The sequence below is a fragment of the Lagopus muta genome, chromosome 34, assembly GCF_023343835.1.
Source record: "Lagopus muta isolate bLagMut1 chromosome 34, bLagMut1 primary, whole genome shotgun sequence".
Lineage (NCBI taxonomy): Eukaryota > Metazoa > Chordata > Aves > Galliformes > Phasianidae > Lagopus > Lagopus muta.
The window spans coordinates 253,135-269,183 of record NC_064466.1 but is presented as its reverse complement, the minus strand read 5'-3'; the positions used below and the strand labels follow the sequence as shown (position 1 = coordinate 269,183).

Below are 16,049 nucleotides of genomic sequence, written 5' to 3'. Positions count from 1 at the left end.
TGGTCTGATTTTGGGGTCTTTTTTGGGTCCATTTCTGCCCTTTTGGGATCTGATTTCACCCGTCTGATTTTGGGTCCTTTTCGGCCCATTTGGGATCCGGTTTTGGGTCCAAATCCACCCTGTTTTTGATTCCATCTGTGGGGTTCGGTGCCGTTTGGGGTCCGGCGCCGTTTTGGGTCATTTTGGGCCGATTTGGGCACTTTTGGCCCCTCAGGTTCCTGCTGTACGGCCGCTACTGCAGTCAGGTGGAGGCGGCAGCGCGGAGGTTGGATCAGCTGGCGGCCGGAACCGACATACGCATGAAGCTGCAGGTGATACTGGGAGCACTGGGAGCAATGGGAGCAATGGGAGGTGATACTGGGAGCACTGGGAGCACTGGGAGCGCTGGGAGCAATGGGAGCACTGGGAGGAGATACTGGGAGCACTGGGAGCAATGGGAGCAATGGGAGCACTGGGAGCAATGGGAGCACTGGGAGCACTGGGAGCAATGGGAGGTGATACTGGGAGCACTGGGAGCAATGGGAGGTGATACTGGGAGCACTGGGAGGTGATACTGGGAGCATTGGGAGGTGATACTGGGAGCACTGGGAGCACTGGAAGAACTGGGAGGTGAAACTGGGAGCAATGGGAGCACTGGGAGGTGTTACTGGGAGCACTGGGAGCACTGGGAGCACTGGGAGTAATGGGAGCAATGGGAGGTGATACTGGGAGCACTGGGAGCACTGGGAGGTGTTACTGGGAGCACTGTGAGCACTGGGAGCATTGGGAGCACTGGGAGGTGAAACTGGGAGCACTGGGAGCACTGGGAGAAGATACTGGGAGGTGATACTGGGAACACTGGGAGGTGTTACTGGGAGCACTGGGAGCACTGGGAGCACTGGGAAGCACTGGGAGGTGATACTGGGAGCAATAGGAGGTGATACTGGGAGCAATGGGAGCACTGGGAGCATTGGGAGCAATGGGAGCAATGGGAGGTGATACTGGGAGCACTGGAAGGGGCTACAGGAAGCACTGGGAGCACTGGGAGCAATGGGAGCACTGGGAGGTGTTACTGGGAGCACTGGGAGGGGATATTGGGCTGATACTGGGAGAAATGGGAGGTGTTACTGGGAGCACTGGGAGCAATGGGAGCACTGGGAGCACTAGGAGGTGATACTAGGAGCATTGGGAGTACTGGGAGCACTGGGAGCACTGGGAGCAATGGGAGGGGATATTGGGCTGATACTGGGAGCAATGGGAGGTGTTACTGGGAGCACTGGGAGCACTGGGAGCACTGGGAGCAATGGGAGCACTGGGAGCACTGGGAGTAATGGGAGGTGTTACTGGGAGCACTGGGAGGTGATACTGGGAGCACTGGGAGGTGTCACTGGGAGCACTGGGAGCGCTGGGAGCATGGGAGGTGATACTGGGGAGCACTGGGAGCAATGGGAGCACTGGGAGGTGATACTGGGAGCACTGGGAACACTGGGAGCGCTGGGAGCAATGGGAGCACTGGGAGGAGATACTGGGAGCAATGGGAGCAATGGGAGGTGTTACTGGGAGCACTGGGAGCACTGGGAGGTGATACTGGGAGCAATGGGAGCACTGGGAGGTGATACTGGGAGCATTGGGAGCACTGGGAGCACTAGGAGGTGATACTGGGAGCACTGGGAGGTGTTACTGGGAGCACTGGGAGCACTGGGTGCACTGGGAGGTGATACTGGGAGCAATGGGAGATGATACTGGGAGCACTGGGAGCACTGGGAGTAATGGGAGGGTGTTACTGGGAGCACTGGGAGCACTGGGAGGTGATATTGGGAGCAATGGGAGCACTGGGAGAACTGGGAGATGATACTGGGAGCACTGGGAGCACTGGGAGGTGTTACTGGGAGCACTGGGAGGGGCTACAGGAAGCACTGGGAGCACTGGGAGGGGGATATTGGGCTGATACTGGGAGCAATGGGAGGTGTTACTGGGAGCACTGGAAGCACTGGGAGCACTGGAAGCACACATGACCCCCACAACCCCCCGCATCACACTGACCCTTCTGACCCCCCCATGACCCCACGACCCCTTCCTGACCCCCGTGACCCCCTGTGACCCCTCATGACCCCCCGTGACCCCCAATGACCCCCCAAATTGCCTACACACATCCCCCTGCACCCCACATCCCACGGCACCCCATGACCCCCACAACCCCCCACATCCCCCTGACTCTCCGAACCCCCCCGTGACCCCACGACCCCTTCCTGACCCCGTGACCCCTCATGACCCCCCGTGACCCCCATGACCCCCCAAATCTCCCCACACCCCACATCCCCCGGCACCCCATGACCCCCACAACCCCCCCCATCCCCCTGACCCTTCTGAATCCCCCGTGACCCCACGACCCCTTCCTGACCCCGTGACCCCCTGTGACCCCTCATGACCCCTCGTGACCCCCATGACCCCCCCAAATTGCCCCACATCCCCCTGCGCCCCACATCCCCCAGCACCCCATGACCCCCACAACCCCCCACATCCCCCTGACCCTTCTGACCCCCCCATGACCCCCACGACCCCTTCCTGACCCCGTGACCCCTCATGACCCCCTGTGACCTTATGACCCCCCAAATCACCCCACATCCCCCGGCACCCCATGACCCCCACAACCCCCCACATCCCCCGACTCTTCCGACCTCCCCGTGACCCCACGACCCCTTCCTGACCCCGTGACCCCCTGTGACCCCCATGACCCCCCGTGACCCCCATGAACCCCCAAATCACCCCACATCCCCCGGCACCCCATGACCCCCACAACCCCCCACATCACCCTGACTCTTCCGACCCCCCTTTGACCCCACGACCCCTTCCTGACCCCATGACCCCCTCTGACCCCTCATGACCCCCCGTGACCCCCATGACCCCCCCAAATCACCCCACACCCCCCCTGCACCCCACATCTCCCCCCATCCCCCTGACCCTTCTGACTCCCCCATGACCCCACGACCCCTTCCTGACCCCGTGACCCCGTGACCCCTCATGACCCCTCGTGACCCCCATGACCCCCCAAATTGCCCCACATCCCCCTGCGCCCCACATCCCCCAGCACCCCATGACCCCCACAACCCCCCACATCCCCCTGACCCTTCTGACCCCCCCATGACCCCACGACCCCTTCCTGACCCCGTGACCCCTCTGTTACCCCTCATGACCCCCTGTGACCCTTATGACCCCCCAAATCGCCCCACATCCCCCAGCACCCCATGACCCCCACAACCCCCCACATCCCCCTGACTCTTCCGACCCCCCCTTGACCCCACGACCCCTTCCTGACCCCGTGACCCCTCATGACCCCCTGTGACCCCTATGACCCCCCAAATCACCCCACATCCCCCGGCACCCCATGACCCCCCACAACCCCCCACATCCCCCTGACTCTTCCGACCCCCCCCTTGACCCCACGACCCCTTCCTGACCCCGTGACCCCTCCGTGACCCCCCGTGACCCCGTGACCCCCCCAGGAATGTTCCCAGAGAGCCAACAATGGCCGCTTCTCCCTGCGGGATCTCCTGATGGTGCCGATGCAGCGGGTGCTGAAGTACCACCTCCTGCTGCAGGTCAGGGGGGGGGAAATAAAGGGGAGGGGTCCGTCTGGGGACACCTGGGACATCCCAGGGACACCTGGGCCCCATTGGGGGACACCTGGGTCTTTTTGGGGTGGGGGGGCACCTGGTCCTTTTAGGAGTGTAGAGGACATCTGGGTTCCATAGGGACAGAAGGGGACACCTGGCTCCTTTGGGGTCACCTGGGTCCTTTTGTGGTCACCTGAACCCTTTGGATATGGAGGGGGACATCTGAGCCCCCTTGGGGACACGTGGGTCCTTTTGGGGTGGGGGACACCTGGGTCCTTAGGGGTCACCTGGGTCCTTTGGGGTCACCTGGGTCCTTTTGTGGTCACCTGAACCCTTTGGAGATGGAAGGGGACATCTGAGCCCCCTTGGGGACACGTGGGTCCTTTTGGGGTGGGGGACACCCAGGTCCTTTGGGTACAACTGAGTCCTTTTGGGGTGGGGGGACACGTGGGTCCTTTTGGGGTGGGGGACACCCAGGTCCTTTGGGTACAACTGAGTCCTTTTGGGGGTGGGGGACACGTGGGTCCTTTTGGGGTGGGGGACACCCCAGGTCCTTTGGGAACATCTGGATCCTTTGGGGTCAACTGGGTCCTTTTGGGGTGGGGGACACCCAGATCCTATGGGGACACCTGGGTCCTTTGGGGTCACCTGGGTCCTTTTGGGGTGGGGGACACCTGGCTCCTTTGGGGTCACCTGGGTCCTTTTGTGGTCACCTGAACCCTTTGGAGATGGAAGGGGACATCTGAGCCCCCTTGGGGACACGTGGGTCCTTTTGGGGTGGGGACACCCCAATCCTTTGGGGACAACCTGGGTCATTTGGGGTCACCTGGATCCCTTCAGGGGTGTAGGGGACACCTGGATCCTTTGCAGACATCAGAAATCCTTAGGGGTGGGGGGACACCTGGGTCCTTTCAGGGGTGTAGGGGACATCTGGGTTCCATAGGGACAGAAGGGGACACCTGGGTCCTTATGGGGTGGGGGGACACCTGGGTCCTTTGGGGTCACCTGGGTCCTTTTGGGGTGGGGGGACACCTGGGTCCTTTTGGGGTGGGGGACACCTCGTCCTTTCAGGGGTGTAGGGGACATCTGGGTTCCCTGGGGACAGAAAGGAACATGTGGATCCTTTTGGGGTGGGGGACACCTGGATCTCTTGGGGTCACCTGGGTCCTTTAGGGGTGGGGGACACCCAGATCCTTTGGGGTCACCTGGGTCCTTTTGTGGTCACCTGAACCCTTAGGAGATGGAAGGGGACATCTGAGCCCCCTTGGGGACACGTGGGTCCTTTTGGGGTGGGGGACACCCAGATCCTTTGGGGACACCTGGGTCCTTTGGGGTCACCTGGGTCCTTAGGGGTCACCTGGGTCCTTTTTGGGGTGGGGGGACACCTGGGTCCTTTTGGGGTGGGGGACACCTCGTCCTTTCAGGGGTGTAGGGGACATCTGGGTTCCATAGGGACAGAGGGGACACCTGGGTCCTTTTGGGGTGGGGGACACCTGGGTCCTTTGGGGTCACCTGGGTCCTTTTGGGGTGGGGGGCACCTGGGTCCTTTCAGGGGTGTAGGGGACATCTGGGTTCCATAGGGACAGAAAGGAACACGTGGGTCCTTTGGGGTGGGGGGCACCTGGATCTCTTGGGGTCACCTGGGTCCTTTTGGGGTGGGGGGCACCCAGATCCTTTGGGGACACCTGGGTCCTTTTGGGGTGGGGGGACACATGGGTCCTTTTGGGGTGGGGGACACCCAGGTCTTTTGGGTACACCTGGGTCCTTTTGGGGTGGGGGACACCTGGTCCTTTCAGGGGTGTAGAGGACATCTGGGTTCCATAGGGACAGAAAGGGACACCTGGGTCCTTTTGGGGTGGGGGACACCTGGGTCCTTTGGGGTCACCTGGGTCCTTAGGGGTCACCTGGGTCCTTTTGGGGTGGGGGACACCTGGGTCCTTTCAGGAGTGTAGGGGACATCTGGGTTCCCTGGGGACAGAAAGGAACATGTGGATCCTTTTGGGGTGGGGGACACCTGGATCTCTTGGGGTCGACCTGGGTCCTTTAGGGGGTGGGGGACACCCAGATCCTTTGGGGTCACCTGGGTCCTTTTGTGGTCAACTGAACCCTTTGTAGATGGAAGGGGACATCTGAGCTCCGCTGGGGACACGTGGGTCCTTTTGGGGTGGGGTACACACAGGTCCTTTGGGGACACCTGGGTCCTTAGGGGGTGGGGGGACACCTGGGTTCTTTGGGGTGGGGGGCACCTGGTCCTTTCAGGGGTGTAGGGGACATCTGGGTTCCATAGGGACAGAAGGGGACACCTGGGTCCTTTTGGGGTGGGGGACACCTGGGTCCTTTGGGGACACCTGGGTCCTTTGGGGACACCTGGGTCCTTAGGGGTCACCTGGGTCTTTTTGGGGGGGGGGGACACCCAGGTCTTTTGGGTACATCTGGGTCCTTTTGGGGTGGGGGGCACCTGGTCCTTTTAGGAGTGTAGAGGACATCTGGGTTCCATAGGGACAGAAGGGGACACCTGGGTCCTTATGGGGTGGGGGACACCTGGGTCCTTTGGGGTCACCTGGGTCCTTTTGGGGTGGGGGACACCTGGGTCCTTTCAGGGGTGTAGGGGACATCTGGGTTCCCTGGGGACAGAAAGGAACACGTGGGTCCTTTAGGGGTGGGGGGGCACCTGGATCTCTTGGGGTCACCTGGGTCCTTTTGGGGTGGGGGGACACGTGGGTCCTTTTGGGGTGGGGGACACCTGGGTCCTTTGGGGTCACCTGGGTCCTTTTGTGGTCACCTGAACCCTTTGGAGATGGAAGGGGACATCTGAGCCCGCTTGGGGACACGTGGGTCCTTTTGGGGTGGGGGACACCTGGGTCCTTTTGGGGTGGGGGGCACCTGGATCTCTTGGGGTCACCTGGGTCCCCTGGGGACAGAAGTGCCCTCCCCTCCAACCTGTGGGTCCCCACCCCCCACCCCACAGGAGCTGGTGAAGCTGACCCCCGGATCCATCGGAGAGGGAGAGGCTGCGGGCGGCGCTGGATGCCATGAGGGTGGGGGGTCGTGGGGGGGGGGGGGGGGGGGGTCCTGGAAGCCAAGAGGGGGTCTTTGGGGACAAAGAATGGGGGGGGGTCGTTGTGGGGGTCCTGAGGCATCTGGGACATCGTGGGGGGGGTCGGAGGGGGGGAGGGGGAGGGAGGGCTCTGGAGGGTTCTGAGGGGATCTGGGGGAATTCTGGGGGGGGGTCTTGAGGGGTCCTGAGGGCAACTCGTCTGGGAGGGGGGTCTCATGTGGTCTTGGGGGGGGGGTCTTGAATGCATCCTGATGGGATGCTGAGGGATCCTGAGGGGCTTTGGAGGGGTCTTGGGGGGCTCCTATGAAGATACGGGGGGGGGGAGGTGGAGGGGGTCTTTTAGGGGGTCTGGGGGGAGGGAAGGGGTGAATGGGGGTCGAATGGGGGCTGTGGGGGGGGTCTTGGGGCACCCTAAAGGTTATGGGGGATGTGGGAGTGTCACAGGGGCGGGGGGGTGGAGGGTCTTTGGGGGTCTGCTGAGAAAATCATTGGGGTCCATGGGGGTGGGGGCTGCATGACTGCTGTCCTCCCCCCCCCCCCCTCGCCCCCCCCCGCCCCCCCCCCCCCCCCAGGACCTGGCACAGTGCGTCAACGAGGTCAAACGGGACAACGAGACCCTAAAGCAGCTCACCAGCATCCAGCTCTGCCTCCACAACATGGTGAGACCCCCGACCCCCAATAAAACAAACCCCCTCCCCATAAAACCACCCTCCACACCAATTCATCAACTCCCCCCCCCCCCCCCCCAAAAAAAGCCCCCCCTCCTCATTATGGCACCTCCAAACTCCCTGACACCTCCCAGACCTTCCCCATCACTCTGGGTGCCCACAGTGTCCCCCCCCCCAAATCCTGGGGACCCCTATTTTGTCACCCCCCCCCCCCCCGCCCCCAATTCATCCCATTGATGTCCCCTCCCCCCCCCCCAATTCATCCCATTGATGGTCCCCCCCCAACCCCCCAAATCATCCCATTGATGTCCCCTCCCCCCCCCCCAATTCATGCCATTGATGTCCCCTCCCCCGCCCCCCAATTCATCCCATTGATGTCCCCCCCCCCCCAATTCATCCCATTGATGTCCCCTCCCCCCCCTCCCCAATTCATCCCATTGATGTCCCCTCCCCCCCCCCAATTCATCCCATTGATGTCCCCTCCCCCCCCCCCTATTCATCCCATTGATGTCCCCTCCCCCCCCCCCCAATTCATCCCATTGATGTCCCCCCCCTCCCCCCCCCCCAATTCATACCATTGATGTCCCCTCCCCCCCCCCCAATTCATCCCATTGATGTCCCCCTCCCCACCCCCCCCAATTCATCCCATTGATGTCCCCTCCCCCCCCCCAATTCATCCCATTGATGTCCCCTCCCCCCCCCTCCCCAATTCATCCCATTGATGTCCCCTCCCCCCCCCAATTCATCCCATTGATGTCCCCTCCCCCCCCCCAATTCATCCCATTGATGTCCCCTCCCCCCCCCCCATTTCATCCCATTGATGTCCCCTCCCCCCCCCCCCCAATTCATCCCATTGATGTCCCCTCCCCCCCCCCCCAATTCATCCCATTGATGTCCCCCCCCCCCCCCAATTCATCCCCATTGATGTCCCCTCCCCCCCCTCCCCAATTCATCCCATTGATGTCCCCTCCCCCCCCCCAATTCATCCCATTGATGTCCCCTCCCCCCCCCCCCAATTCATTCCATTGATGTCCCCTCCCCCCCCCCAATTCATCCCATTGATGTCCCCCTCCCCCCCCCCCAATTCATCCCATTGATGTCCCCCCCCTCCCCAATTCATCCCATTGATGTCCCCTCCCCCCCCCCCAATTCATCCCATTAATGTCCCCTCCCCCCCCCCAATTCATCCCATTGATGTCCCCTCCCCCCCCCCCAATTCATCCCATTGATGTCCCCTCCCCCCCCCCATTCATCCCATTGATGTCCCCTCCCCCCCCCCCATTTCATCCCATTGATGTCCCCCTCCCCCCCCCCAATTCATCCCATTGATGTCCCCCTCCCCGCCCCCCCAATTCATCCCATTGATGTCTCCTCCCCTGCCCCCCCCAATTCATCCATTGATGTCCCCTCCCCCGCCCCCCAATTCATCCCATTGATGTCCCCTCCCCCCCCCCATTTCATCCCATTGATGTCCCCTCCCCCCCCAATTCATCCCATTGATGTCCCCTCCCCCCCCCCCAATTCATCCCATTGATGTCCCCCTCCCCCCCCCCCAATTCATCCCATTGATGTCCCCTCCCCCCCCCCCCCAATTCATCCCATTGATGTCCCCCCCCCCCCCCAATTCATCCCATTGATGTCCCCCCCCTCCCTCCCCCCAATTCATCCCATTGATGTCCCCTCCCCCCCCCCAATTCATCCCATTGATGTCCCCTCCCCCCCCCAATTCATCCCATTGATGTCCCCTCCCCCCCCCCAATTCATCCCATTGATGTCCCCTCCCCCCCCCAATTCATCCCATTGATGTCCCCTCCCCTCCCCACCCCAATTCATCCCATTGATGTCCCCTCCCCCCCCCAATTCATCCCATTGATGTCCCCTCCCCCCCCCCCCCCAATTCATCCCATTGATGTCCACTGCAGCCCCAGTCCTTGGCGCAGTTCGGGCGCCCAAAAATCGATGGGGAGCTGAAGGTGTGCAGCAGTGAGAAGCGCTCCAAGGCGGACAGGTGGGACAGGGGGACAGCGAGGGGACATGGGGACACTGATAGGAACAACGTGGGGACACCACGGGGACGTGGGGACGGCGGTGGGAATGTCATCGGGAATGCCGTGGGGTGGGGGGATGGGGAAATTCGTGGGGACAGCAGTGGGAATGTCATTGAGCATCATGGGGATGTGGGGACAGATGTGGGGACATCAGTGAGGGGGAACACAGTGGGGACATGAGGACATCCATGGGGACATCAGGGGGGGAGCAGCACAGGGGTATGGGGACACCAGGAGGAACATCATGGAAGGACCCTGGGGACATGGGGATCTCTCTCCATGGGGACACCATAAAGGACATGGTGACAACACCATGGGGACATGGGGACACCCATAAGGATACCATAAAGGACATGGTGACAATGCCATGGGGACATGGGGGACACCCATAAGGATACCATAAAGGACATGGTGACAATGCCATGGGGACATGGGGACACCAACAGGGACACCATAAGGTCATGGTGACGACACCCAAGGGGACATGGGGACACCAACAGGGACACCATAAAGGACATGGTGGACGACACCATGGGGACATGGGGACACCAACAGGGACACCATAAAGGACATGGTGACGACACCAAGGGGACATGGGGACACCCATAAGGATACCATAAAGGACATGGTGACGACACCATGGGGACATGGGGACACCCATGGGGACACCATAAAGGACATGGTGACGACACCAAGGGGACATGGGGACACCAACAGGGACACCATAAAGGACATGGTGACAAAACCATGGGGACATGGGGACATCCATAGGGACACCATAAAGGACATGGTGACGACACCAAGGGGACATGGGGACACCCATGGGGACACCCATAAAGGACATGGTGACAATGCAATGGGGACATGGGGACACCAACAGGGACACCACAAAGGACATGTGACGACACCATGGGGACATGGGGACACCCATGGGGACACCATAAAGGACGTGGTGACAATGCCATAGGGACATGGGGACACCAACAGGGACACCATAAAGGACATGGTGATGACACCATGGGGACATGGGGACACCCATGGGGACACCATAAAGGACATGGTGACAACACCATGGGGACATGGGGACACCCATGGGGACACCATAAAGGACATGGTGACAACACCATGGGGACATGGGGACGGACACCTATGGGGACACCATAAAGGACATGGTGACAACACCATGGGGACATGGGGACACCAACAGGGACACCATAAAGGACATGGTGACAACACCATGGGGACATGGGGACACCAACAGGGACACCATAAAGGACATGGTGACGACACCATGGGGACATGGGGACACCAACAGGGACACCATAAAGGACATGGTGACGACACCATGGGGACATGGGGACACCAACAGGGACACCATAAAGGACATGGTGACAATGCAATGGGGACATGGGGACACCAACAGGGACACCATAAAGGACGTGGTGACAATGCCATGGGGAGATGGGGACACCTATGGGGACACCATAAAGGACATGGTGACAACACCATGGGGACATGGGGACACCAACAGGGACACCATAAAGGACATGGTGACAACACCATGGGGACATGGGGACACCAACAGGGACACCATAAAGGACATGGTGACAACACCATGGGGACATGGGGACACCAACAGGGACACCATAAAGGACATGGTGACGACACCATGGGGACATGGGGACACCAACAGGGACACCATAAAGGACGTGGTGATGACACCATGGGGACATGGGGACACCTATGGGGACACCATAAAGGACATGGTGATGACACCATGGGGACATGGGGACACCAACAGGGACACCATAAAGGACATGGTGACGACACCAAGGGGACATGGGGACACCTATGGGGACACCATAAAGGACATGGTGATGACACCATGGGGACATGGGGACACCAACAGGGACACCATAAAGGACATGGTGACAACACCATGGGGACACCCATGGGGACACCATAAAGGACATGGTGACAACACCATGGGGACACCCATGGGGACACCATAAAGGACATGGTGACAACACCATGGGGACATGGGGACACCAACAGGGACACCACAAAGGACATGGTGACAACAACAAGGGAACATGGGGACACCAACAGGGACACCATAAAGGACATGATGACGACACCAAGGGGACATGGGGACACCCATAGGGACACCATAAAGGACATGGTGACGACACCAAGGGGACATGGGGACACCAACAGGGACACCATAAAGGACATGGTGACAACACCATGGGGACATGGGGACACCCATAGGGACACCATAAAGGACATGGTGACGACACCATGGGGACACGGGGACACCAACAGGGACACCATAAAGGACATGGTGACAACACCATGGGGACATGGGGACACCAACAGGGACACCATAAAGGACATGGTGACGACACCATGGGGACACGGGGACACCAACAGGGACACCATAAAGGACATGGTGACAATGCCATGGGGAGATGGGGACACCCATGGGGACACCATAAAGGACATGGTGACAATGCCATGGGGACATGGGGACACCCATGGGGACACCATAAAGGACATGGTGACAATGCCATGGGGACACGGGGACACCAACAGGGACACCATAAAGGACATGGTGACGACACCAAGGGGACATGGGGACACCCATGGGGACACCATAAAGGACATGGTGACGACACCATGGGGACATGGGGACACCAACAGGGACACCATAAAGGACATGGTGACAACACCATGGGGACACCAACAGGGACACCATAAAGGACATGGTGACAACACCATGGGGACACGGGGACACCAACAGGGACACCATAAAGGACATGGTGACAATGCCATGGGGACATGGGGACACCCATAGGGACACCATAAAGGACATGGTGACAATGCCATGGGGAGATGGGGACACCCATAGGGACACCATAAAGGACATGGTGACAATGCCATGGGGACACGGGGACACCAACAGGGACACCATAAAGGACATGGTGACAACACAATGGGGACATGGGGACACCCATGGGGACACCATAAAGGACATGGTGACGACACCATGGGGACATGGGGACACCAACAGGGACACCATAAAGGACATGGTGATGACACCATGGGGACATGGGGACACCCATAGGGACACCATAAAGGACATGGTGACAACACCATGGGGACACCAACAGGGACACCATTAAGGACATGGTGACAATGCCATGGGGACCTGGGGACACCCATAGGGACACCATAAAGGACATGGTGACAACACCAAGGGGAGATGGGGACACCCATAGGGACACCATAAAGGACATGGTGACGACACCACGGGGACATGGGGACACCAACAGGGACACCATAAAGGACATGGTGATGACACCATGGGGACATGGGGACACCCATAGGGACACCATAAAGGACATGGTGACAACACCATGGGGACACCAACAGGGACACCATTAAGGACATGGTGACAATGCCATGGGGACATGGGGACACCCATAGGGACACCATAAAGGACATGGTGACAATGCCATGGGGAGATGGGGACACCCATGGGGACACCATAAAGGACATGGTGACGACACCATGGGGACATGGGGACACCAACAGGGACACCATAAAGGACATGGTGACAACACCATGGGGACACCAACAGGGACACCATAAAGGACATGGTGACAACACCAAGGGGAGATGGGGACACCCATAGGGACACCATAAAGGACATGGTGACGACACCACGGGGACATGGGGACACCAACAGGGACACCATAAAGGACATGGTGATGACACCATGGGGACATGGGGACACCCATAGGGACACCATAAAGGACATGGTGACAACACCATGGGGACACCAACAGGGACACCATTAAGGACATGGTGACAATGCCATGGGGACATGGGGACACCCATGGGGACACCATAAAGGACATGGTGACAACACCAAGGGGAGATGGGGACACCAACAGGGACACCATAAAGGACATGGTGACAACACCATGGGGACATGGGGACACCCATGGGGACACCATAAAGGACATGGTGACGACACCATGGGGACATGGGGACACCCATGGGGACACCATAAAGGACATGGTGACGACACCACGGGGACATGGGGACACCCATGGGGACACCATAAAGGACATGGTGACAACACCATGGGGACATGGGGACACCCATGGGGACACCATAAAGGACATGGTGACGACACCATGGGGACATGGGGACACCAACAGGGACACCATAAAGGACATGGTGACGACACCATGGGGACATGGGGACACCAACAGGGAGACCATAAAGGACATGGTGACAATGCCATGGGGACATGGGGACACCAACAGGGACACCATAAAGGACATGGTGACAACACAATGGGGACATGGGGACACCCATGGGGACACCATAAAGGACATGGTGACGACACCATGGGGACATGGGGACACCAACAGGGACACCATAAAGGACATGGTGACAACACCATGGGGACATGGGGACACCACAAAGGACATGGTGACAATGCCATGGGGACATGGGGACACCCATAGGGACACCATAAAGGACGTGGTGACGACACCATGGGGAGATGGGGACACAAACAGGGACACCATAAAGGACATGGTGACAACACCATGGGGACATGGGGACACCCATGGGGACACCATAAAGGACATGGTGACAACACAATGGGGACATGGGGACACCCATAGGGACACCATAAAGGACATGGTGACAACACCATGGGGACATGGGGACACCAACAGGGACACCATAAAGGACATGGTGACGACACCATGGGGACATGGGGACACCAACAGGGACACCATAAAGGACATGGTGACAACACCATGGGGACATGGGGACACCCATAGGGACACCATAAAGGACATGGTGACAACACCATGGGGACACCAACAGGGACACCATTAAGGACATGGTGACAATGCCATGGGGACATGGGGGCACCCATGGGGACACCATAAAGGACATGGTGACAACACCAAGGGGAGATGGGGACACCAACAGGGACACCATAAAGGACATGGTGACAACACCATGGGGACATGGGGACACCCATGGGGACACCATAAAGGACATGGTGACGACACCATGGGGACATGGGGACACCCATGGGGACACCATAAAGGACATGGTGACGACACCACGGGGACATGGGGACACCCATGGGGACACCATAAAGGACATGGTGACAACACCATGGGGACATGGGGACACCCATGGGGACACCATAAAGGACATGGTGACGACACCATGGGGACATGGGGACACCAACAGGGACACCATAAAGGACATGGTGACGACACCATGGGGACATGGGGACACCAACAGGGAGACCATAAAGGACATGGTGACAATGCCATGGGGACATGGGGACACCAACAGGGACACCATAAAGGACGTGGTGACAACGCCATGGGGACATGGGGACACCAACAGGGACACCATAAAGGACATGGTGACAACACCATGGGGACATGGGGACATCAATAGGGACACCATAAAGGACATGGTGTTGACAACACAGGGACATGGGGACATTAACAGGGACACCATAAAGGACATGGTGACAACACCATGGGGAGATGGGGACACCAACAGGGACACCATAAAGGACATGGTGACGACACCATGGGGACATGGGGACACCCATAGGGACACCATAAAGGACATGGTGACAACACCATGGGGACAAGGGGACACCAACAGGGACACCATAAAGGACATGGTGACGACACCGTGGGGACATGGGGACACCAACAGGGACACCATAAAGGACATGGTGACGACACCATGGGGATATGGGGACACCAACAGGGACACCATAAAGGACGTGGTGACGACACCAAGGGGACATGGGGACACCCATAGGGACACCATAAAGGACATAGTGACAACACCATGGGGACAAGGGGACACCAACAGGGACACCATAAAGGACATGGTGACGACACCGTGGGGACATGGGGACACCCATGGGGACACCATAAAGGACATGGTGACGACACCATGGGGATATGGGGACACCAACAGGGACACCATAAAGGACGTGGTGACGACACCAAGGGGACATGGGGACACCCATAGGGACACCATAAAGGACATAGTGACGACACCATGGGGACATGGGGACACCAACAGGGACACTATAAAGGACATGGTGACGACACCATGGGGACATGGGGACACCCATGGGGACACCATAAAGGACATGGTGACGACACCATGGGGATATGGGGACACCAACAGGGACACCATAAAGGACGTGGTGACGACACCAAGGGGACATGGGGACACCCATAGGGACACCATAAAGGACATGGTGACAACACCATGGGGACACCAACAGGGACACCATAAAGGACATGGTGACGACACCATGGGGACATGGGGACACCCATAGGGACACCATAAAGGACATGGTGACGACACCATGGGGACATAGGGACACCAACAGCGACATCCCAGGGATGCTCTGGGGTGTGGGGTGGCCCTTGGGGACCCATCAGTGTCACTGTCCCCAGGTATGGGTTCCTCCTGGACAAGGCTCTGATCATCTGCAAGCGCCGTGGGGACGCTTACGAGGCCAAGGATGTCGTGGACCTACAGAGCCACCAACTGAGGGACAGTGGCCTCGGGCCCAGGGATGGCAAGAAGGTACCGTGAGAGC

The 16,049-nt window shown here is 59.3% G+C and overlaps 1 protein-coding gene across 1 annotated transcript in view; it reads left to right on the top strand.

The window, feature by feature from the left end:
• Positions 1-101: 101 nt before the first annotated feature.
• LOC125686310 (proto-oncogene vav-like) overlaps positions 102-16,049 on the top strand; it is a gene marked incomplete at its 5' end in the record, with an annotated part of 38,547 nt that continues 22,599 nt past the window's right edge. The window contains 7 exon segments of the mRNA XM_048930090.1: positions 102-311; positions 3,483-3,578; positions 6,562-6,579; positions 6,581-6,631; positions 7,224-7,310; positions 9,242-9,327; positions 15,904-16,036. Of these exon segments, the coding sequence (XP_048786047.1) occupies positions 102-311; positions 3,483-3,578; positions 6,562-6,579; positions 6,581-6,631; positions 7,224-7,310; positions 9,242-9,327; positions 15,904-16,036 (681 nt within the window).